Consider the following 26,335-nt stretch of genomic DNA (forward strand, 5'->3'; position numbering starts at 1 on the left):
TGAAGACTTAACAGTATTCCCTGAAAACCCCCTTCTGTCTCATCATTTCTTAATAACATTTACATTTACTCTGATGGACTACCCAGCAGTGGGGAATAAGTTTCATTACAGTAGAAGTCTTTCAGAAAGCGCTGTAACTAGGTTTAAGGATATGATTCCTTCTTTATGTTCTCCAATGCCATATACCAACACAGGGCAGAGTAGCTTCCTAAACTCTGTGAGTGAGATAGATTATCTCGTCAATAGTTTTATATCCTCATTGAGGACAACTTTGGATGCTGTAGCTCCTCTGAAAAAGAGAGCCTTAAATCAGAAGTGCTTGACTCCGTGGTATAACTCACAGACTCGCAGCTTAAAGCAGATAACCCGTAAATTGGAGAGGAAATGGCATCTCACTAATTTAGAAGATCTTCACTTAGCCTGGAAAAAGAGTTTGTTGCTTTATAAAAAAGCCCTCCGTAAAGCTAGGACATCTTACTACTCATCACTAATTGACGAAAATAAGAACAACCCCAGGTTTCTTTTCAGCACTGTAGCCAGGCTGACTAAGAGTCAGAGCTCTATTGAGTCGAGTATTCCTTTAACTTTAACTAGTAATGACTTCATGACTTTCTTTGCTAATAAATTTTAACTACTAGAGAAACAATTACTCATAACCATCCCAAAGACATATCGTTCTCTTTGGCTGCTTTCAGTGATGCCGGTATTTGGTTAGACTCTTTCTCTCCGATTGTTCTGTCTGAGTCATTTTCATTAGTTGCTTCCTCCAAACCATCAACATGTCTATTAGACCCCATTCCTACCAGGCTGCTCAAGGAAGCCCTACCAGTAATTAATGCTTCAATCTTAAATATGATCAATCTATCTTTGTTGGCTATGTACCACAGGCTTTTAAGGTGGCAGTAATTAAACCATTACTTAAAAAGCCATCACTTGACCCAGATATCTTAGCTAATTATAAGCCAATCTCCAACCTTCCTTTTCTCTCAGAAATTCTTGAAAGGGTAGTTGTAAAACAGCTAACTGATCATCTGCAGAGGAATGGTCTATTTGAAGAGTTTCAGTCAGGGTTTAGAATTCATCGTAGTACAGAAACAGCATCAGTGAAGGTTACAAATGATCTTCTTATGACCTCAGACAGTGGACTCATCTCTGTGCTTGTTCTGTTAGACCTCAGTGCTGCTTTTGATACTGTTGACCATAAAATTTTATTACAGAGATTAGAGCATGCCATAGGTATTAAAGGCACTGCGCTGCGGTGGTTTGAATCATATTTATCTAATAGATTACAATTTGTTCATGTAAATGGGGAATCTTCTTCACAGACTAAGGTTAATTATGGAGTTCCACAAGGTTCTGTGCTAGGACCAATTTTATTCACTTTATACATGCTTCCCTTAGGCAGTATTATTAGACGGCATTGCTTAAATTTTCATTGTTACGCAGATGATACCCAGCTTTATCTATCCATGAAGCCAGAGGACTCACACCAATTAGCTAAACTGCAGGATTGTCTTACAGACATAAGGACATGGATGACCTCTAATTTCCTTCTTTTAAACTCAGATAAAACTGGCGTTATTGTACTTGGCCCCACAAATCTTAGAAACATGGTGTCTAACCAGATCCTTACTCTGGATGGCATTACCCTGACCTCTAGTAATACTGTGAGAAATCTTGGAGTCATTTTTGATCAGGATATGTCATTCAATGCGCATATTAAACAAATATGTAGGACTGCTTTTTTGCATTTGCGCAATATCTCTAAAATTAGAAATGTTTTGTCTCAGAGTGATGCTGAAAAACTAATTCATGCATTTATTTCCTCTAGGCTGGAATATTGTAATTCATTATTATCAGGTTGTCCTAAAAGTTCCCTGAAAAGCCTTCAGTTAATTCAAAATGCTGCAGCTAGAGGAGAGAGCATATTTCACCCATATTGGCCTCTCTTCATTGGCTTCCTGTTAATTCTAGAATAGAATTTAAAATTCTTCTTCTTACTTATAAGGTTTTGAATAATCAGGTCCCATCTTATCTTAGGGACCTCTTAGTACCATATCGCCCCAATAGAGCGCTTCGCTCTGACTGCAGGCTTACTTGTAGTTCCTAGGGTTTGTAAGAGTAGAATGGGAGGCAGAGCCTTCAGCTTTCAGGCTCCTCTCCTCTGGAACCAGCTCCCAATTCGGATCAGGGAGACAGACACCCTCTCTACTTTTAAGATTAGGCTTAAAACTTTCCTTTTTGCTAAAGCTTATAGTTAGGGCTGGATCAGGTGACCCTGAACCATCCCTTAGTTATGCTGCTATAGACTTAGACTGCTGGGGGCTTCCCATGATGCACTGAATGTTTCTTTCTCTTTTTGCTCTGTATGCACCACTCTGCATTTAATCATTAGTGATTGATCTCTGCTCCCCTCCACAGTATGTCTTTTTCCTGGTTCTCTCCCTCAGCCCCAACCAGTCCCAGCAGAAGACTGCCCCTCCCTGAGCCTGGTTCTGCTGGAGGTTTCTTCCTGTTAAAAGGGAGTTTTTCCTTCCCACTGTCGCCAAGTGCTTGCTCACAGGGGGTCGTTTTGACTGTTGGGGTTTTTCCGTAATTATTGTATGGCTTTGCCTTACAATATAAAGCACCTTGGGGCAACTGTTTGTTGTGATTTGGCGCTATATAAATATAATTGATTTGATTTGATTTAGGCTAATATTAATGTGTTTTTAACCTTTTAAAGATTATTTATGACCTATGCATAGCATCAAATGACATAAAATATGAAATTTGCCTCACATTTAACTTCAACTTAAATTGACTCAAGGTGTGGCTTTTACAATGGATGAAACAAAAAGCCCATGACAAATCTTGACTTCTTTATTTTACTTTATTCAGCTTTGCATAGGCTCATTGATAGACAGGGGTGGTGGAAAAGTGGTTTGTGTGCTTGTTTCCAGTGTGCAAGGTTCCCAGTTTAAACCCCACCCCTGGCTGTTCTCCATGTAACATGGAATTGTGTCAGGAAGGGCTTCCAAAGTAAAACGGGTGCCAAATCAACATGCAGGTCCATGTCAGATTTGCTATGGCAACCCTGATTGAAAACAAGGGAGAAGCCAAAAGGATTTACTTGTTATAGGCCCACTGACGTCTAAGATGGGCCATCCTCTGGAGAAAATGGGCCATTACTTTTGGCACTGAGGGGCCATTAGCCCATATCACACTTTTGAAATATGAATCATTGGTCAATGCAGTCTGTGACCTCATCACTAGGTGGCACTACACCTGACACACTGTAACTTTAAACATAGATGAAAATTTAGCAGTGCATCTTGTTTCCCTGTGTGATATATATATATATATATATATATATATATATATATATATATATATATATATATATGTGTGTGTGTGTGTGTGTATAATTGTATGTATATTATACAATTAGCAAATGCTGTACGTATGTGGGATAAAAGTCGTTTGGTGCAATTTGCACTTAAAGGTTGTTTGGTGACATATTTCCATATTAATGTGGATGAAGTCACATTGATTTTTGCTACTGTCCTTATGTTGTCCATCATCTCATTGCGTTGATTGGTGCCTACTGGTGTGATGATAATCCAGTCTGTCTTGAGCTTTATATTAGGTTTTCTTCACAGCCTCCCAATAGATAGATAGATAGACACTTTTTATTGTCATTCGGTGTTCAACAAATGTGCACAGAATGAAATTTCATTCCAGTGGGCTCAGAACAAGATTAAAAATCTAAAAATATTATCCAGTGCATGTGTAAAGTATTCACAGTGGTTCTCTTTTTCCAAATTTTGGTATGTTACACCCTTATTCCAAAATTGATTACATTTATTTTTTTCCTCAAAATTCTGCAGACAATACCCCATAATGACTATGTGAAAAACAGTTTTAGAGATTTTTGCAAATTTAGAAAAAAAAAAAAACTAAGAAATCACATGTACATAAGTTTTCACAGCTTTTGCTATGAAGCTCAAAATTGAGCGCATGTGCATCCTGGTTCTACTGATCATCCTTGAGGTGTTTCTACAGTTTAATTGGAGTCCACCTAGTGTAAATTCAGTCGATTGGACATGATTTGGAAAGACACACACCTGTTTACATATAAGGGCCCATAGCTGACAGCGCATGTCAGAGCAAAAACCAAGCATGAAGTCAAAGGAATTGTCTGTAGACCTCTGAGACAGGATTGTCTTGAGGTACAAATCTGGGGAAGGGTACAAAAACATTTCTGTTGCTTTGAAGGTGCCAGCGAGCACAGTGGCCTATATCATCCGTAAATGGAAGAATTTCAGATCCACCAGGACTCTTCCTAGATTTGGCCACCCATCTAAACTCAGCGATCGGGGTAGAAACGGCCTTAGTCAAGTAGGTGATCAAGAGCCCGATGGTCACTCTGTCAGAGCTCCAGTGTTTCTCTGTGGAGAGAGGAGAACCTTCCAGAAGGACAGCCATCTCTGCAGTAGATGCAGTAGGCTTGCCTCTACTGGTGGTTGGCTCTCACTGCGGTATTGTATCACTTCCTGTTCCGGAGCACAGCGGTGTTTTTCTGTATCTGTTAGCTGTTTAATCTGCGCAGTTAGATTGATCTAGTTATCTAGATTACGATTTGTTTCCCAGTGTAATCTTTACGTGCCTTAACTAAAGCACTCCTTCTGCTGAATCACCTCTAAATTATTTACACATTATTCACTTTGCGTGTTTTTAGGAATCCGCTAGCTTAGCGTAGCTACTAGCTCTTAGCCGATTTAGCATGGCGGCTTCTCCTGTCTCTCCCGCACATTTCTGCTCTGGGTGTGAAATGTTTAGTTATTCCTCGGCCTCCTTTAGCAGTAACGGTACTTGTAATAAGTGTACCTTATTCGTAGCTTTGGAGGCCAGGCTGGGCGAATTGGAGACTCGGCTCCGCACCGTGGAAAATTCTACAGCTAGCCAGGCCCCTGTAGTCGGTGCGGACCAAGGTAGCTTAGCCGCCGTTAGTTCCCCCCTGGCAGATCCCGAGCAGCCGGGAAAGCAGGCTGACTGGGTGACTGTGAGGAGGAAGCGTAGCCCTAAACAGAAGCCCCGTGTACACCGCCAACCCGTTCACATCTCTAACCATTTTTCCCCACTCGACGACACACCCGCCGAGGATCAAACTCTGGTTATTGGCGACTCTGTTTTGCGAAATGTGAAGTTAGCGACACCAGCAACCATAGTCAATTGTCTTCCGGGGGCCAGAGCAGGCGACATTGAAGGAAATTTGAAACTGCTGGCTAAGGCTAAGCGTAAATTTGGTAAGATTGTAATTCACGTCGGCAGTAATGACACCCGGTTACGCCAATCGGAGGTCACTAAAATTAACATTAAATCGGTGTGTAACTTTGCAAAAACAATGTCGGACTCTGTAGTTTTCTCTGGGCCCCTCCCCAATCGGACCGGGAGTGACATGTTTAGCCGCATGTTCTCCTTGAATTGCTGGCTGTCTGAGTGGTGTCCAAAAAATGAGGTGGGCTTCATAGATAATTGGCAAAGCTTCTGGGGAAAACCTGGTCTTGTTAGGAGAGACGGCATCCATCCCACTTTGGATGGAGCAGCTCTCATTTCTAGAAATCTGGCCAATTTTCTTAAATCCTCCAAACCGTGACTATCCAGGGTTGGGACCAGGAAGCAGAGTTGTAGTCTTACACACCTCTCTGCAGCTTCTCTCCTCCTGCCATCCCCTCATTACCCCATCCCCGTAGAGACGGTGCCTGCTCCCAGACTACCAATAACCAGCAAAAATCTATTTAAGCATAAAAATTCAAAAAGAAAAAATAATATAGCACCTTCAACTGCACCACAGACTAAAACAGTTAAATGTGGTCTATTAAACATTAGGTCTCTCTCTTCTTAGTCCCTGTTGGTAAATGATATAATAATTGATCAACATATTGATTTATTTTGCCTAACAGAAACCTGGTTACAGCAGGATGAATATGTTAGTTTAAATGAGTCAACACCCCCGAGTCACACTAACTGTCAGAATGCTCGTAGCACGGGCCGGGGTGGAGGATTAGCAGAAATCTTCCATTCCAGCTTATTAATTAATCAAAAACCCAGACAGAGCTTTAATTCATTTGAAAGCTTGTCTCTTAGTCTTGTCCATCCAAATTGGAAGTCCCAAAAACCAGTTTATTTGTTATTATCTATCGTCCACCTGGTCGTTACTGTGAGTTTCTCTGTGAATTTTCAGACCTTTTGTCTGACTTAGTGCTTAGCTCAGATAAGATAATTATAGTGGGCGATTTTAACATGCACACAGATGCTGAGAATGACAGCCTCAACACTGCATTTAATCTATTATTAGACTCTATTGGCTTTGCTCAAAAAGTAAATGAGTCCACCCAACACTTTAATCATATCTTAGATCTTGTTCTGACTTATGGTATGGAAATAGAAGACTTAACAGTATTCCCTGAAAACTCCCTTCTGTCTGATCATTTCTTAATAACATTTACATTTACTCTGATGGACTACCCAGCAGTGGGGAATAAGTTTCATTACACTAGAAGTCTTTCAGAAAGCGCTGTAACTAGGTTTAAGGATATGATTCCTTCTTTATGTTCTCTAATGCCATATGCCAACACAGTGCAGAGTAGCTTCCTAAACTCTGTAAGTGAGATAGAGTATCTTGTCAATAGTTTTACATCGTCATTGAAGACAACTTTGTATGCTGTAGCTCCTCTGAAAAAGAGAGCTTTAAATCAGAAGTGTCTGACTCCGTGGTATAACTCACAAACTCGCAGCTTAAAGCAGATAACCCGTAAGTTGGAGAGGAAATGGCGTCTCACTAATTTAGAAGATCTTCACTTAGCCTGGAAAAAAGAGTCTGTTGCTCTATAAAAAAGCCCTCCGTAAAGCTAGGACATCTTTCTACTCATCACTAATTGAAGAAAATAAGAACAACCCCAGGTTTCTTTTCAGCACTGTAGCCAGGCTGACAAAGAGTCAGAGCTCTATTGAGCTGAGTATTCCATTAACTTTAACTAGTAATGACTTCATGACTTTCTTTGCTAACAAAATTTTAACTATTAGAGAAAAAATTACTCATAACCATCCCAAAGACGTATCGTTATCTTTGGCTGCTTTCAGTGATGCCGGTATTTGGTTAGACTCTTTCTCTCCGATTGTTCTGTCTGAGTTATTTTCATTAGTTACTTCATCCAAACCATCAACATGTTTATTAGACCCCATTCCTACCAGGCTGCTCAAGGAAGCCCTACCATTATTTAATGCTTCGATCTTAAATATGATCAATCTATCTTTGTTAGTTGGCTATGTACCACAGGCTTCTAAGGTGGCAGTAATTAAACCATTACTTAAAAAGCCATCACTTGACCCAGCTATCTTAGCTAATTATAGGCCAATCTCAATCACTGTTTCTTTCTCTTTTTGCTCTGTATGCACCACTCTGCATTTAATCATTAGTGATCGATCTCTGCTCCCCTCCACAGCATGTCTTTTTCCTGGTTCTCTCCCTCAGCCCCAACCAGTCCCAGCAGAAGACTGCCCCTCCCTGAGCCTGGTTCTGCTGGAGGTTTCTTCCTGTTAAAAGGGAGTTTTTCCTTCCCACTGTAGCCAAGTGCTTGCTCACAGGGGGTCGTTTTGACCGTTGGGGTTTTACATAATTATTGTATGGCCTTGCCTTACAATATAAAGCGCCTTGAGGCAACTGTTTGTTGTGATTTGGCGCTATATAAAAAAATTGATTGAATTGAATTGATTGAATTAATCCACCACTCAGGCCTTTATGATAAAGTGGCCAGATGGAAGCCACTCCTTAGTAAAAGGCACATGACAGCCCACCTGGAGTTTGCCAAAAGGCATCTGAAGGACTCTCAAGTCATGAGAAAAAAAAAGACTCTGGTCTGATGAGACAAAGATTGAACTCTGTCATGAATGCCAGGCATCATGTTTGGAGGAAACCAGGCACCATCCCTACAGTGAAGCATGGTGGTTGCAGCATCATGCTGTGGGGATGTTTTTTCAGCATCAGGAACTGGGAGACTAGTCAGGATTGAAAGAAAGATGAGTGCAGCAATTTACAGAGACATCCTGGATGAAAACCTGCTCCAGAGCGCTCTTGACCTCAGACTGGGGTGACAGTTCATCTTTCAGCAGGACAATGGCTCTAAGCACACAGCCAAGATATCAAAGGAGTGTCTTCAGGACAACTCTGTGAATGTCCTTGAGTGGTCCAGCCAGAGCCCAGACCTGAATCGGATTGAACATCTCTAGAAAGATCTGAAAATGGCTGTGTACTGGTGCTCCCCATCCAACCTGATGGAGCTTCAGAAGTGCTGCAAAGAGGAATGGACAAAACTGGTCAAATATAGGTGCACCAAGCTTGTGGCATCATATTGAAGAAGAGTTGAGGCTGTGATTGCTGCCAAAGGTGCAAAAATGAATTTACTCCATTTCGGAATAAGACTGTAACATCCTGTAATAAAATGTGGAAAACGTGAAGCGCAGTGAATACTTTCTGGATGCAATGTAAATATAGAGTTAGTTGCAGTAGTAAAGTGACCTGTGGAGTTGACAGTAGTGTAAAAAAAAATTTTTTTTCCAAGTAATTAGAAGATAGAGACACGAGCAGCATGTTTTAGGGGTTCAGCAGTCTGATGGTCTGAGGGGAAAAGCTATTGAAGAACCTTCTGGTCCTGCACCAGATGCTACAGAACCTCTTTCCAGAGACGAGCAGAGAAAACAGTCTGTGATGGGGTGTGAGGAGTCACTGATAATACTCCTGGCTCGGGACATGCAGCACTTGGGTGCGATGTCCTGAGTGGAGGGAAGAGAAGCCCCAGTGATTTTCTCTGCTGTCCTCACCAACAGTTCCATGAACCGAAGTGCATTAGAGACACAATGATCAATCAAAATCAAATTGTGATGGTACCTGTTTGTTTTCCTCTGAGCTTTTAAATGAAGACAGATTCCTGTCTGTCAAAGACTTGCCTGAATAAACATAATGCATCTTTTCTGTTGCTTACTGATGGATGTCTTATTGAAAATCACTCAATCAGGTACAGTGAAGATAATACTGCAAGTAATTTTTCCTCTGTCAGAACATAAGACTCAATTTAAAAGCATGAATCCTAAATGTTTTACTTTCAGGAGGTATCCTTTAGTACTAAATGGGATGCTGAGAGCATGTACTGTAAAGCACCCTGAGAGAAACTAAAAGCGGCCTAATCCTCACCACTTAATATCACATTTGAAACATCATGCACTAAAGTAATATTTAATATCTTCACAAAGATTTTATTTCATGTGTATCAGGTGTCTGTCATTGTTGCCGTTTTGCTCTGGCAGCCAAGTGTTACAGCTGCACATAAACACTCAAATATACACTCTTGTTTTATTGTTAAATAGCCAGAAATAATTAAATAATTTATGTTAAAAAGACATAAATAATCCCAGAGCAGGTGTGGAAACGTTGACTGCTGCTTTCATTTTATACCTTTCCTGTAGGTGTTTCTACATCGTCTCAACCAGTATGCAGCCACCAAACTTGATAAGAACATCACAGATGAGACAGTTAAGGTGAGTGTGACAGTGTGTGAGGGTGTGTGAGGAGGTGCACAATCAGGATTTGGAAACATGTTCAGGGTGGCTGATGCCGAGTTAGACCATGGCTCAGGTGCTAGAACAATTTTTCCATCAAGTATCTGAGGATTGTGTCTTGACTACTCCTGACTGTGCGTTGGGGTGTGTATGAACAAGACACCGAATACCAAGTTGCTCTGTCCTAGGGATAACATCACGAGCCTTATGTTGACACTCAAAAGCGCTTGTTCGAAGGCACCCAGTGCATATGGGGCATGTCCAACTCTACTTTGATATGTATATTGGGCATAGTGAAGCATTGCTTCTCAAGGCCTTTTTCTCATCCTCCTTTGACTACCTGATCCCTTTATCCTGTCACAAGCAGATGCTGAACCTCCCTCGCCTTCCTCAATCTGCTGCATCTGCCCTTGTGAAGAGCTCCATCTTGATGCTGTCCACCAGCCAACATGGGCATCATAAAACCAGCACAAAATTTTTATTTTTCCAATAGACTTTAATTCAGATCAATTTCAATGTGTTTATGCAGCACCAAATCACAATATAAGTCACCCCAAGGTGCATTACATGAGCAAGATTAAACCTTACGCACCCCCTGAACAAACACATTGGCAAGAGTGGTAAATAAACTTTTATTTAGTTGTTATATTTTTGTTTTCCCAAAGCAAACAAGTGAAATACATAAAATACAGAAAAGACACATTAAAAAATACATTTAAAAATATCATTTTAAACACAGGAAAACACAATATAAAGAGTAAAACAATAAAAACCCTTGTCTAACTAAAAGCCTGTTTAAAAAGAAAAGTCTTTAATTTCTGTTTAAATACATCAACGGTGTCTAGATAGCGAAGGTAAAGAGGCAAAATGTTCCGCAGCCTAGGTGGTACTGCTTCAAAGGAGAGATCACCTGGCATCTTAAAATTGGTTTTTGAGATCATAAGTAACACCTGGCCAACTGATCTCAGACTGCGGGTGGATTGTGCAGCTGTTGCAGGTCAGAGTTGTAAGGAGGAGCCTGACCATGCAAAGCTTTAAAAGCTAGGGTCAAGATTTTAAAATTCTAAACTTCACAGGTAACCAGTGAAGGGAGGCTAAAACTGGCATGATATTGGTGTGTGTGTGGGTGTGTGTGTGTGTTCCAGTCAAAAGCATTGCAGCAGAATTCTGGACGACCTGAATGTGGTCAAGCTCCTTCTTATCCTTCTTATAAAACAGCTAAAAAGACTATTACAAAAGTGTGAATAATCATCTCCAATTCAACCCTGGACACAAGGGATTTTGATTTAGAAGTATTGTGGAAATGAAAGAAACAGTTATTAACTGTTTAAAGTGATGCTCTAACGACATTCAAAAATAACACCTAGGTTCCACACATAGGGGTGGACCTATGTGTGGTTTTATTAGAGGAAGGACACTGTCAGGGGCAACAATTGGAGTTTCTGTTTTCTCCGAATTCAGTTGTAAGTAATTATCACTGAACCACTGGTTGATGTTAGACAAGCAGTTCCTTAAGAAAGATAATTTGTGGAACTCAGTAGTCTTAAAAGAACAGTACAGCTGGATATCATCAGCATAGGTTCCCCACAGGTAAGATGTCTTAATTCAGACAGAAACTGTTTTATAGAAACGCTAAAACTTCGGTCAGAGAGGTATGAGGAGAACCATTCTAAAATTGCCCCAGTCTATTAATCAGAATCTTATGATCAATAGTGTCAAAAACTGCAGAGAAATCCAATAAAAGCACAACTGTTTATTGTCCAGAGTCGGCTGCCATCATGATATCACTTGAAATCCTCAGTAATGCCATTTGTGTTGAATGCATTTTGCGAAAAGCCGACTGGCTTTTAGTCTAATATTTTATGCTTCTGTAAAAAAAGAAGTGAGCTGTTGTGCTAATTTTTCTCCAAAATTTTTGACAAGAATGGAAGTTTTGACATTGGCCTGTAGTTCTTTGTTTTCAGTTCATATTGGTGGGAGGATGATGCGTGAATACACATCCCTGTGTACAGAGTGGGGATGGGTCATTGTATGTTTTGCTTCTTCTTTTTAGTCAAAACTTCTGTTTTTGTCTCTGTGGATTTCTTCATGTTGCTGGACAGAAATGAATGACAGTTCTGCAGCCTTAAAGGGAAGGTTTGGGACTATAAATGGCTGTTAGGGCAGATCCTTCTGTAAATACAGTAAGACTTCACTTGCTCTAGTACAGTGGTTTGCACTATGTTTGTTCAAGGCAGAATATGTCCTATCTGTGATGAATGCTGTAAAATGCATAGCGCATGTGCATTTGGGCCATATCCAACTCAACTGTGGCATTTCCACAGGAAGTAATCTGAATGCAGAGTAGGCCACAGGGCACAAAGGGACTGTATATTGTCACTTAAGTAGTCATGGATGTATTTTAGTCATAACATGAAATAGATCAATCAGAATGTCACTTAATTTCCTTTAATTAACAGGTGCACTATTGCATTATTATTTAGATGTTGAACACAGAAGAAGGTTTTCTGGTCAAGACAGGAATCTGCAGGTAAAAATGTTAAAGTGCATGAATGATAGCAACAGTTGTCCACCACAGCTCCCTGAGGTGAAGCATATGAGCACCTCATGCAGCACCTGCTACTCTTTCTCTAACAAAATGATCTCTCCTTATCCCTCAGTGCCCGTGGACCCAGCGTGGGAGAAAACCAGTGCAAATGAGATATATTATATTTGATATTTTCGTTGACATTTATTGGTAATTTTTGTCTTTGGTTCAATTTCAGTTTCATGTGATGTTCTAATATGCACCCCCATATGTACAACTAGATTGTATGCACATCATAAACCCCTTTGTGTAAGGCATATGTGAATACTGTGCTCTGTCAGAAAACCTCTGCATTCAACTTTAGACCAGGTGGAACTTTGTACTTCCTGACTATAAAGGATGCACCAGTAACACATCTTACTGCCGAGATGAGCCCAAATGCACTTCCTATATGGAATATGTGTTATGTGTCGGACGCAGCTCGGAGAACCGACCAGCGTTTGAAGGACCCAGTATGAAATAAGCAGAGCACGGTACAAAGGCTAACTGAATTTAATACATAACAGTGAAAATGTAATAACAGAAAGGTGCGGCCTGGCGTGGTGCGCTCCCAGCAGCGCTAACGGTCCGGAGCCAGAAGCTGTTTCGGACCCAAGGACCCCGCCGACACCCCCCAGGTGGCCGCAACAACCGAGTCTGTGAAAGAAGGAACCATTATGTGAGTCCACACTCTACACACAGAACACTTAAAGGTGTACAAACAGCAAACACTTCCTGGCTTGATTACTGATCAGCTTCCCAACCTGCAGGCATGGAACATCCCGTTCACAAAACTCCACCGCAGTGGAAGCTGATACATGACTAACATACAGCTCAATACAATAAGGTGTGAGGGACACCACATTTACTGACTGTATAACTGTTAGTCACAAAATCCAACGTACCTCAGGAAGTGTGCTGACGAGCGTGAGACCTCACCCCCTCCTCTTTCACAGACCGTGCATCAAACCTGGACATTCTCAGCGTCCGCTGCTGATGAGATGGCTCCCAAGACGACGATCTCACCCGTCTGGTCACAAGGTCGAGTCTCTGGCAAATACACACTGTGCACTCCAGTCTTAAATGCCAACATGCTCCAATCCATCCAGATGCACCTCAGCTGTGAGTCCTGACGAGTCGCAGGTGATCAGGGTGAGGTCCTGACAGCCTCAGCAACACAGCCACTCAGTCCCAAATGCACGCCACCTGGGAGGAAAACAAAAAGACAAACAAACCGGCAGCCAGGCCCCCCCAGCCATATAACAATATGTGGGTACTGGGAAAATGACAACCGCGCCATAACTCTTGTGCTCCACTATGCTTGTGCTTTTTGTGGGTTGTCAGATAACTCCCAAAGTGTGCATAAATCAAGAGTAAGAATGATTGCGAAAACCCTTTTTTTTTGGTGCTAAAATTCTAAATTGTATTTGTTTGAGTGCTTTTAGAAGCTTTTCTACACAACATTAAATAACTAATTAAAGTGGCTCCCTTGTTTCAGCCAGTTTTTTCAACCCAAAATAACTAAATTCTGTATGGACAAGAAGTGGGCGATCCAGGAAGCAGCTGTAAATATAATGTATTTATAAATGAGTCCAGCTGAAGGATTCTAAAGGATCTTCTGATACTTGAGCCAACTGTGGCTGTTTCACAGAGTTTGCTTATTCCTGAAGGTAAACTTGCACCAAGTGGATATTTACTGCCTGTTTTGGAAGAAATGTCTTTCGATATCTGTTAGTTTAGGAACACACGTGGCATTACGTGTTTGAACAGCCGACTGTGATGTCACATTCGGCTTTGTGACACCAGTAAATGACTTCTGTTTTGCATTCACTGATTTTACGCAAGGCCTCTTTCTCCATCCACTCAGCGCATTACTTTATCCTTTAATAGGGCCACAAGAATGGGAGCAGAAGTCAGTGCCACATGAAGGCAAAGCTTCCACACAAAAGAGTTTGGAAATGTGCTCCACATTAACTTCACTGTGAATGAACTTTTAATAATGCTTGAAATTCAACATATCAAGCTAAGATGGGCATTACAAAGAATCCTCAATGCTTATTCTGTGGACTCATACATTCCTCCCCTGGCACCACTGGCCACAATAAAGCAGCTTATGAAAAAGTATTGATTCAGGATGGAACTTAGCAAACAGGAACTGCACAAGCTGGAAAAGTATGGTGGCAGGCAAACACTTCAGGCACCCCGCTTCTATGTTTTACTGTTTTATTCAATTGCATTCTCTTAGGTTTTATTCGCCAACATCGAGGAGATTCTGGCCGTTCACAAAGACTTCCTGTGCATGGCGGAAGAGATGCTCCAGCCTGACCCTCATGCTCACCATGAAATTGGGCGCTGCTTCTTGCACTTTGTAAGGAAGGAGAACCACACTCACTGCACTGTTTTTACTATTATTAATGTTTCTTTGTCAACCCCCCCCACACACTATTTTGTAAGCTCTTTCTCATACATGATTATTCCTCGTTTGCTGTTAACATAGATCATATTCATTTCATGTTTCAGGTTTATGTTTCCTTATTACTATGAATGAGAATGTGTGCATTAGGGCTGTAGGATTCAGAGAAAATGAGTGTCAGTTTGAGAAAATATGTAATTGTGATTTTCCTGACATACTGTAATTGCATTTTGATTTGTGATTCAAATTTTTGAAAGTCAAGCTTCAGGTCAGTCAGTATTCACTGTGTACCTGTAAAACACGATGCAGGATTACTACTGAAAAGAACATTGAAATATTATTCACTTCTAAAAATGTTAATCTCATCCAATTAGTGAACATGCCAAGGATGTGAGGAATACGATGTTCTTTTATTGGCGAATTTTGCTGTCTGACATGCAGTGATTCATATTTCCAAAGAGTGGCATGGACTAATGGCTCCTGAAGTAATGGGCCATTTTCTGCATGCCCCCCTCAGACAACATAAAATAAACAATTCAAGTTAGGTAGTTTTTGTAAAAATCTACTGTCAGAGCCACAACTTGAGCCAGTTTAAGTTAAATATGATGCAGCTGTCATTTTATTCTTTTATGTTATATTTCTTGTCATTTGATGATCTGCATAGGTCATAAATAATGTTTAAAAAGTTCAAAACACATTGAGGTTGGATGGATATAGTATTTGCTGCCATCTTCAAAATTTACAGATATGAGGACAGCGGTTCACAAATGTGGATCTGTCCCTTTTTAGATTAATAATTCTGTAGAAATCTGGCACTGTTTTTAAGTGTGTGCTGGGGAGGTTTTTGATGAGTCAGTGGATTAAATGGACGAAGCGGGATCTATCAGCTCCTTGGCTAATTCCATGTTACACACTATGGTGCAGTTTGATTACATTGTCACCCAACTTCTGTTTAATATATGTGGAAAAACAGTGTAAAATAATCACAGCCTTCGTAGGTTTATAATCACAAATTGTGAATTAAAAAAATGATAAATGGTTCAGCTCTACTTAGTACTGCTGTCACAATTTTTTCCCTGAGTATAAATGTTTATTGCACTTATTTAAAAAGAAAATGTTCTCCAAACACCTGTAGACTGTCTTACACACACACACACACACACACACACACACACACACACACACACACACACACACACACACACACACACACACACACACACACACACACACACACACACACACACACACACACACACACACACACACACACACTCACTCTTCTATTTTGGTCCATTGGAATATGATCATGCAATCAATGTGGGCTTGAAGTAGGTGGTGTGGAGAATAAGAGATAACGGGACTTTTGTTGTTGATATTACATCCATTTTCTGCTTGTCTAATGTCAAAATGGGAAAGTAGGAATTCTTGATTTAATGCAGCTGATGTCACTAATGAAAATGTATCAGCATCTTGGTCATTAAGAAATGAGATCACACAGAGGTATTAATCAAGACTGCAATTGTAATACAGTTAGTTGTGCACCCCCAGTGCAAACTCAACATTATATATATATATATATATATATATATATATATATATATATATATATATATACTGTATCACACACATTTCCTTTGTTGCTTTGATGCAAAGTGTTGAGGCAGACTAGCGTATATAGTTAAAATGTAATAAATCTTCTCATTCTGCTGCTTGGCTTTGACTTTTCTCTGCTGCTGCTGTTTATTCAGGTGAAAAAAATTGACATTTTGCTGCTATTACTATAGTTAGGGTTTTGTAGAAAAGACCTTACTGAGAAAACTGGATATAATGCAGAGCGTAGCCTCCACTACCACTGAGCCCTACCTGTCTCTCCGCTCCCCAAAAAAGACCTCATATTAGGAGGATCCTGCAGATACAACTGATGACTTGAGCCTAGAGAAATCAAACTTGGATAAATTTCCACTCGCTATTTGCAGTTTTCATTACTGTTATTTGCAGATGCCTAAGAACAGTTACACAATCACATTTTACTGCCCAAACACACAAAAACTAAGCCAGCTGGACAAATGGCTGCACAAATCAAAATCCCGAGACGACTCAGGCATGGAAACTGCTTCTAGCTGACTAAAGACTCTCTTTTCACTACACTTAAAAATATCTGAGTCAAGAAATATTCATAACCTTAACCTCTTTTATAATGTGGCATGTGGACACTGCAGTTCATCGTCAAGTGTCCTGTGCCCAGCATCAGCATTGTGCTGTGATGTAGAGGGACTTGGCTGAAGATGTTCTATTTTTTTTTATTCCTTTACATTAAGTGGATGATTTTGGAGCACTGTAGTCTGAGCGCACTGCTGCTTGTCAAAAACAACAGAGGTGCACAGGAATTGCTTTGGTGGAACATCTCACCTTGCTGCAGGGCAGATGACAGGATACAACTACAGGCCTTCACACACCCTATCCATTATGTATTTCCTGTGAGGATGGAGAGGAATACATACCCACCATAATTTCTATAATTCATACATCTCCTCTTAGCCTGTTTCTGCCTTTTTACCTCACTGTGGTTTCTTTTTCAGTCACTGTTGCCTTTATCTCTTTCTTTAATTTCCGGGTGCCCCCTCTCTTTTTCCTCACTTTGTCACCGGCTTTCTTTCACCTTGTCTCTTTAATTCGTTGTATCTCCTTTGTGCATCATTCTTATTGTTCCTTTGTCTGGCTCTTGCAGAGGAGTCGTTTCCAGATTTACGATGAGTACTGCGGGAACCACGAGAAGGCCCAGAGGCTGCTGCTGGAGCTCAATAAGATCAGGAGTGTCCGCACATGTTTACTGGTGAGCAGGGGCGGTAAACGTGCACATTTTGACAAGTGACAAAGTGACAAAGTTTTTTATTCGGCACACAAAATATTCAAATAGAAAAAAAAATGAACAATTCCACAAACAAACAGACAAAACTAGTGAGTCCGAAAGGGTGTGGGCTGAAGCAAAGCTTATTAGCGCCCACCCCTGCTAGTACAAGTCCAACAATTCTAATCAGTCATATTTACATAAATACAAATTCACTACTACATGTCGACATACAGACATACACATCAATATACTATTCACTTATAATTATATTTATATAGTACCAGATCACAAGAAAGTCGAATCAAGGCACTTTACGCCAGTAAGGACTAACCTTACCAACCCCCAGAGCGAGCACTAGGCAACTGTGGTGAGGAAAAACTCCCTATAAGGAAGAAACCTCAAGCAGACCAGGCTCTTGGGGGTGACCCTCTGCTTATATACATATACACTTACCCATATCTATATATCTACATACGCATATACATACCCACACATTCAAATATACAATAAGTCCCACTTATAAATTGAACATTCCATATAAATCAAATTATATTTGCTTCTTTATGATACTTAGACATGATGTTCTTTTTGAATAGTTTCTTAAATCTTACTAAGGTACTACTCATTCTAACCTCTGTTGAACATTTGTTCCATTTCCTCACCCCAACCACAGACACACAAAAACCCTTTACATTTGTTCTTACTGGTGGTTTCATAAAAATTGCACAACCTCTTAAACTATATCTGGAGAGATGTGTGGAATGTGGGCAGTGGTGTTTTAATGCCAAGTCTCAGGCGATGTATAAACTGGTTCAAGTCTGATCAACATTTTACTCCTTTAGAATATTAAACTGTTTTATTTGTTTATATATTTAAAAAAATTACCTTTAGTCTTTTACATGTATTAGGGGTGTGCAACTCTCCTTTATAAAACAATAACTAGATACATGGGCTACAATTCAATTCAGTGCGATGAGATATGATGTTTAATATAGACATTAATTTTCCTTGAAACAAATTTACAAACAGAAGAACACTTTTACAAGTCCCGAAACAAATTTACAAATGACAGATTCTGATGGAAGGGGAATATTCTAAATGATAGACATTCCCCGGTTCATAAAGGGGATGACAGATGACACTCTGATTGGTTTATTTCTATTTATAGATCCTATAGATCCTATCCTATAGATTTTACCAGGTAAAGCCTCATTGAGATTTTTTTTTTTTTACAAAGTAGACCTGACCAAGAAAGCAACATAAAAATATTACAATGACAATCATGATACAAACACGCACAAATATCATACATCGCAAAATAAATAAAACAATATCCAGTAGTGATCAGTGTTGGTAAGTGAATTGGCAAAATCTTGAGAATGATTACAAATATTATTCTAAAAGCATTTTCATTGATCAAGAGTGTTATTGTCTCGACCCTTTAAAATTGATTGAAATTCTCTCATCATTATCAGTTTCAGCTGCTTCAGTATTTTATTCCAGGAATGTTCCATGTTCAGTTCAATTTATTTTCAATTATATAGCGCCAAATCACAACAAAGTTGCCTCAAGGCGCTTCACACAAGTAAGGTCTAACCTTGCCAGCCTCAAGTGCAAGCACACAGGTGACAGTGGTAAGGAAGAACTTCCTCTGAGCAAGAAACCTCAAGCAGACCAGACTCAAAGGGGTGACCCTCTGCTTGGGCCATGCTACAGACACAATTGACAAAACAAATATACAGGAAATTTTGGGAGTCTATGCTGGTGCACAGGACAGGAGGCCCGCAGAAGAAGACACCCACTCCCATCTCTGGATGGAGTCGCACCTCAAACAGAGAGAAAAAACAGAGTCAGGTGGCAAAAAGACAACAATTACAGTATCATTTGGTCAGCATTAAGCACCAAGAAAAACAGAAGAAATAATAAGGTGATCGCTGGCCACGAGCCCTAAGCTTCACTAAAAGACCCAGAATTTAGATAAAGTTGAGAGTGCGGCCGCTCCGTTTCCTAATTAAATTAATTTAATAATAATAATAATAATAATAATACATTTTATTAATAACGGACTTTACATTTACAAGAAAATTTGAAAGTGCTACAGCAAAAAAAATAAACAGAAAGACATTAAAATTACACATTAAAAGCCTTTCTAAACATAAATGGTTTAAGCTGCTTTTTAAAAGACTCCACAGACTGTGGCGCTCTCAGGTGTTGGGGCATGGCATTCCAGAGTCGTGGGGCAGCTGCCTGAAAAGATCTGTCCCCCATGGTGCAGAGCTTGGTCCGAGGTTGGCAGAGGCAATTTGAGTTAGTGGACCAGTGGTGTCAGCTGGTGGTGTGTAGAATGAGGAGCTCTGTCAAGTAGTCCAGGGTGCGGCCATGGAGGCACGGGGAAGGTCAGCATGCAGATCTTGTAATCAATCCTCTGCTGGACCGGGAGCCAATGGAGGGACTGAAGTATGGGGGTGATGTGGTCTTATTTGCGCCTCCTCCTCAGGACCCGGGCAGCGCAGTTCTGGATGTGCTGGAGCTTCTGCATGCTCCTGAACGAGATCCTGACAAGGGATCTCGGGCAGGAGCATGCAGGGGCAGGGATCTGCGCTTCAGCACAGTGAAAAGAGAGTCTTTAAAATTTAAAAGGGTAGAAAGCATAGTAACATACTATACCAGTATGCCAGCCTTCCAAAAGGGAAAATAAGTGCATCTTCAGTCTGGACTTGAAAATCTCTACAGAATCTGACTTGTTTTATTGATGCAGGGAGATCATTCCACAAAGCAGGTGCACGATAAGGGAAAGCTCTGTGACCTGCAGACTGTTATCCCTAAAACACTCCTGTGACTAATTACTTTTGTTTTCGTCCCAGTTTGTTTGCTTGCTTGTTTGTCTGTTTGCTTGTGAACAGCCGGGAGCCCACAATTTTTCATATATCATTGTAAAAGTTTAGAGAAGATTCATATCCTGATGGGCAAGAACTGATTCAATTCAAGGTCATAGCTCAAAAGGCAAAGTCAGGAAAAGTCTTGGAAAACTGGGAAAATTGCTATCTTTAACATTGAACGAATTTTCAAAAATTCATAACTCTGTCAAAAAAGATCAAATTTTTTTCATATTTGAGAGCGTTATATAGGGTAGTATCCTTTACCGACTGTTCCTTGATTTGGATCTGCTCCAGATTACATATTTTGTGGGTATTTAACATTGAAAACCCCATTTGATGTACGAGTATATTTTACATTATATCTTAATCTGTGTCAGCCTGATCCCGTCAGATCTCAGAAGCTAAGCAGAGTAGGATCTGGTTAGTACTTGGATGGGAGACCTCTTTGGAACACCAGCGGCTGTGAGTGTTTCTCCAGGTGAAACTGGAGTTGCGTCAGGAAGGGCATCCGGCGTAAAACTTGTGCCAGTTACCAATGTGGATCTGGCTGTATCTGCTGTGGCGACCCCGAACAAAACCGGGAGCAGCTGAATGAACAACAGCAATCTTAATCAAATATGCCCCAATCACTCGCATATTTAAAAGTGAGATGCAGACTGACAGTCACTATCGCCTGACAAAGTTTGAAGTTTGAATGGCAGTCGTGAAAAATTGGAGCTGCCTCGAACGACTCGTACAGCAGTTAGCATAACCATTCGGCCACAACACATGCACTCTACATTCGCGGCGCGCTCGTGCTGGAAACCCAATTGAATGGCATCAAGATGAGGTCTTACTGACCATGGTCGCAACATTCGTACAGCATGTCGTATGCAGGTCAGACCATTCAGGCCGCGGTTGAGGGGCTGCACAAAATGATTGGCCACATCACACCCTGGCCGAATGTGGTGAACGAGCTAGCCTTCACACCAACGGCCATATAAGGGCGAAAGGCACAGAATGGCCATTAGACCCACATTCGACCGTTCAGTGTATTTTGTCTGCCTCCGAGCAACACAAGCGAGTGTGTTGCCCCCCCACCCCAAGCAACATAACATAATGGTGTGCAAGTGTGTCTCCCCCCCCACCCAGGCACCACAATGCAACACTATCGTAATACTTTTAAGGTGGCGAAGGCTTGAATAGTGGCCGGCGTGCAGTGCGATTGCTGTCCCGGGCAACAGGCACATTTGGGCAGCTGTCATATCCATGTTGGAGCAGCTGACAGCTGTGGAACACCCATCATGGCATATCCAGCATGTCCTGCTGGAGATGGAGTCACCAGCCAGCAGCGTGCCCACACCACCACAACAAGGATAGAAATAAAAACCCAGCTGCTCCAGCTGCATGTCACAGTGCCAGCGCGCCATCTGTCCGGACAGCCATGTCAACTGACACATGATCGCTGATGATCACAGCCCAGGTGCGCCCACTGAGGCAATCAGATGATGCCAGCGTATGCAGGTGCACATCTGCATTCACCAAGGCGATCATGTCGCAGCTGACTGCTGTGTCATCACTACTTACAGCTGGAGAACACATATCGTGCCATGAAGAACATCACCTCTCAATACTCCACGCGATGCACATGTGTCGGCGGGCTCTCCTGACATGGTGAAAAATAAAAGCACACATCACCTTTGGAATGTGTTCAGCTGTGCCTCAGTGCACACTGCAGACACCATCAGCTAGGCTGCCCCATGTGAAAATATCCATCTGATCATGTAAACAGTCAGCTGGCGAGGCAAATGTCACGTCCACCACGTGAGTTGTAGTCCAGATGATGTGGTGTTCTTTGACCCGCCGCCGCAGAGACAGCTGGACGAGCGGAGAGACTCTCTGTGTGGCTGCATGATGTGAGCGCATCAGTTCATTCATGTCAGTTCATTAATTCCATGGCCATGGTTCATGAACATAAAGGAGCAGAAGGATGATAACTCTTTTTCTGCTCTTTTTCTGCTCTTTATAACAGGGATTAAATATTTTAACAGACAAAATTAAATCCATTTGTTTCCTCAATTCCAACCATCAAGTCATCAAGCATCAGTTACATCATTACCAGTAACATGATTGTCTTAAATTAAAACAGGCCATTCATTGTTCTTATAATGTTCCTCATTATTTGATCCTTACACATTTTCTTTTTATTTATGTACATTTATACAACATTTAATTTCTTCCACTGCTGTGTGAGCACAATGTGGTATCATACCTTTCACGTGGTCACACTGTGTTTGTGGGCTTGCACACGAGCATGCACAAAACCGTCCCCATGGGATAATACGGCATCTGTGCACAGCTGTCTGACCATCTGTCCCTCCTGACAGCAGCTGGAGTTTTTCAAGGTTCGCCAATTCTGCCTTTTTCAGCCAGTTTCGGCCTCATTTGTCCAACTTTATGTTATGTGTGAAGGGGCTATTAGTTTCAAGTATTCTAAAGCAGTGGTTCTCCACCCGTTCCTCAAGTATCACTAATCTGCACATTTTCAGTCTGTTCCTGCACTGCCACATCTTGATTAGTTCACTCAGGTGTGCAGCCAATGAAGTACAAACAGAAAGCTGAATGAGCTAATCAGCTAATGGCAGTTCTAAAGCACTGTGTTCAGTTGTTAACCCTCGACGTAGGAGTAATGTCATACTCTGTAGTGTCTTTTTGTGTGGCCATCTGTCAATTCTTCTGTCAGTCAGCTGAGTTTACCAAAATAACTTTACAAATGCCAATCTTTACTATTGTTTGTGATCACTCATTTAAGAGTCTTTAAATTAGGACACGAGTCAAACCTAAGGTCGTGCTGCTCTTTGTGACCTATGTTTGTTCAGTGAAGGGGCACAGAGGTCAGTGTTACAGGACACCATTTGGAAAAACAAAAGATGCTGCTGTATTTAAAAGCAGATCTGAATAAATTGTGGCAACAGTGATACTTAAGCTCACAGGTCACAGACAACGTCACCATGCTTTTGAAAAGTGTAACTTAGGTGGTACGTAATCCATCTTGAACTCAAACCTGCAGAATGACCCACACATAGCAGCTGGACAGTGTAACACCTTGTAATTTATGTTCCAGTGTGGCTGACAGTTGAGTTGACCCTGCTCCTTGTGTAAACAGACTCCCTCTTCCTGCGCTGAAACTCTGAGACTTTCACTTCCACAGGGGAGCATCATTTTGCTCAAACAAAAGATGACTACATCCCTTCTGCTGGCTCGCTAAATTGTGTCGTGTCTGCAGAGTCTATGGATATGCACTCTGTTCACAGCGCTTTTGACTTCATGCGTTTTATTTTTTTATTTTTCCTGCCTGCACTTTTCGTTTTTTCTCATAGGCTCTTCCCATTCATGCCAAAAAGTTTCACACATACGTGCCGCTACATCCACCAAGACAAAAAAATAAAAGGATGTTAAATTATGCTGTTAACAATAACAGCATCATTCATTATGAGCAGCTGAGGTCAGAGACGCGGGGTTATGACATCATCATTTCAGAAACGTTCTGTATTGCTTGTCCACAAGAAGATTTAAAGGTGCCGTTTTCACTCCGAGAACATTTTCAAAAAGTATTATTTTTGGCCACTGAAAATGCTGTTTCCATGTGGAAGAAAAGCCAATACAATACAAAACTTATGCGGATACACCTGAAGCCGTTTCTGTGTGGATGGGGCCTACGTCTTGAGACCTCACAAGAATTATAGTGTGACTGCAAAGGTGTTTGTCTTGATTGTGTTTTGGTGGAGCAGTGGTTAGCAGTCTTTTCTCACAACAAGGAGGTCTGTATTTCAATTCCACTAATGCTCAGTTCCTTTTCATGTGGAGTGTGCATGTTCTCGCTGTGTCTGTGTGGGTTTCCTCCTGGCACTCACATTTCCTCCCAACATCAAGCAGGCACATGGGGTTCATGCTCTTTTCACTGCCCTTGATCAATGCATTGTCTCATTCACATGGGATCATGTTTAACTACTGTAAAATGGTACAGTAGTTAAACACAATCCCATGTGATATTAGCAACATAAGGGACCTGTAGGGAGTTGATATGCTAATTAGACTTTGGAGGAGTTCTATGGAAATTTACATGCTAATGATGACAGAAATCTTTGGGGGAAAATCTACATGCCAAGTACCTCTAGTTTTACACTAATTGTGTAATTGATTGAGTGGAAATTGATGCACAGGCTATCACAAAAAGCTAAAAGCTCTACCTCTCATTTATTGTTCATATATGTCATCTGTCTATTATGTATTCCATCCACTGATGCATCATGCGATAGTGATGTTGCAGACACAGGCCCTCCTCAAATATTTTATGGATTTCAATGAAACTTCACACACTGGTAGCACACTATATTAAAATGTGCATGAAGGAAAATAATTAAAGTCCAACATCTTCAAATAGAGGTAACTGGACTTTTACATTAAATTGATGGATCTTATGATAACTTATTTAGTGCATCTCCTCCTAAACCATTTTATGGATTTCAGTGATGCTTCACTTGAAGGTAAATACATCATATGAAAATGTGCATGAAGGAAAACAATTCCAATCTGGTATTTAAAAAATTATAATTATTCTTGAGTTGTTATTATTGTTTTTTTGATGCTTCATATTTGCCAATTATGTGTTGTGTTGATGACTGATCAGCCAGTGATCAGTCACATTCCCCAGAGTCCACTTCAAACCAGCATGAACTCCTAAAAATATGTGTTCTTCTGATCCAATGGTTCCTGTAGACAGCGCATATGTTTGTGCATGGTCTCAGTCATTCTTATATGAGCTATCCAGGGGTTCACTCTATACCTCTGCAATGTCCTCTCTGGTGTACTCAGATTATCCAGGAACCCCTCAGCTTGATCCAGCCACTGGGTGTCATAGCTCACATTTTATCATGTCTCTAGTGTTATACATCTACTCCTTGTGTACTTTGTTAGCTTCATTTCCTGTCCATGAGGTTCATGTACATGCTCACTTCCTATGCTGAATGAGTCAAACACTATACTATAGCCATCCACAGCTCCTCACCTCACAGCCAGATTGTCTTCCTTTTATGCATGCATTCTCATGTTCTTTCTCCATGTTTGATTTCACTTTTCCGACTCATACCGCCTCTTTGTGTTTCTCGAGCCTAGCTTGCCACTTCCTGGTTTGATTGATACCTGTGTTTCCACTCTCTGCTTGTTTCTGTCAACTCTACGTTTGCTACTACCCTCATGGACACTGTTACTCATTGGACTGCCTTCCCATGCAACAAACTTTCATCTGCTTCAACACAGACTGCACAACAGACTGTTGACTCTGTGTTGTGTTGTTGCTACACCAGTTCCATTGACTGCAAATGAAGGCTGCTTGGATGTTCTTCTAGTGCAGTTCTCTGCTCAGGGGTTGTCTGACTTACAGATCGGTTACACTGGGGTTGTCAGCTCTGAGCCACTTGCGTGCTTGGTGGAACATTCCACTTCGATGTATTGTTACTACTGGCAATGTCTCAAGCTGCATATAATAGGTCTCACCCAGGCCTCAAAAATGCAACCTGTTTGATGCGCAGTCATTCCGGTGGAGGTGTCAGTGGAGGTTAATATAGCTGAAGTGTGCCTTGGTAAGTTTTTGTCTTTTTGACTGTGCATTTCACTGTATCTAATTCTCAGGTGAAACAGAATGAATGTTAAGGGCTGATCTCATAAAAAGCAGCTCATGTTTTGTTCATGCTCACATCCACTTAAGGAAATGCAGATTTGTTTTTTAATTCCCCCTCTTCCTCTCCTACAGAATTGCATGTTGCTGGGAGGTAGAAAAAACACAGATGTCCCATTGGATGGTTACCTGGTAGCTCCTATTCAGAGGATCTGCAAGTACCCGTTGCTTCTGCGAGTGAGTATGGCCTCCTTGTGTTACCCTTCTATTCTGGAGGAACCACACCCATGTGCCTCCTCTGCAGGGGACCTTTTACTCCTCTTTTCATCCACTACCACCCAGTGATTAGTTAGGGCTGTCCTGTTCCATT

General features: G+C 41.1%; 1 protein-coding gene across 1 annotated transcript in view; it reads left to right on the plus strand.

Moving 5' to 3' along the window:
* prex2 (phosphatidylinositol-3,4,5-trisphosphate-dependent Rac exchange factor 2) overlaps positions 1-26,335 on the plus strand; it is a 432,315-nt gene that overhangs the window by 72,824 nt on the left and 333,156 nt on the right. Inside the window, exons 2-5 of the mRNA XM_034169827.1 lie at positions 9,505-9,576; positions 14,409-14,531; positions 17,308-17,412; positions 26,101-26,202. Coding sequence (XP_034025718.1) covers positions 9,505-9,576; positions 14,409-14,531; positions 17,308-17,412; positions 26,101-26,202 — 402 coding nt within the window. The remainder of the gene's footprint in view (positions 1-9,504; positions 9,577-14,408; positions 14,532-17,307; positions 17,413-26,100; positions 26,203-26,335) is intronic.

Source organism: Thalassophryne amazonica, chromosome 1, assembly GCF_902500255.1.
Source record: "Thalassophryne amazonica chromosome 1, fThaAma1.1, whole genome shotgun sequence".
Classification (NCBI taxonomy): domain Eukaryota; kingdom Metazoa; phylum Chordata; class Actinopteri; order Batrachoidiformes; family Batrachoididae; genus Thalassophryne; species Thalassophryne amazonica.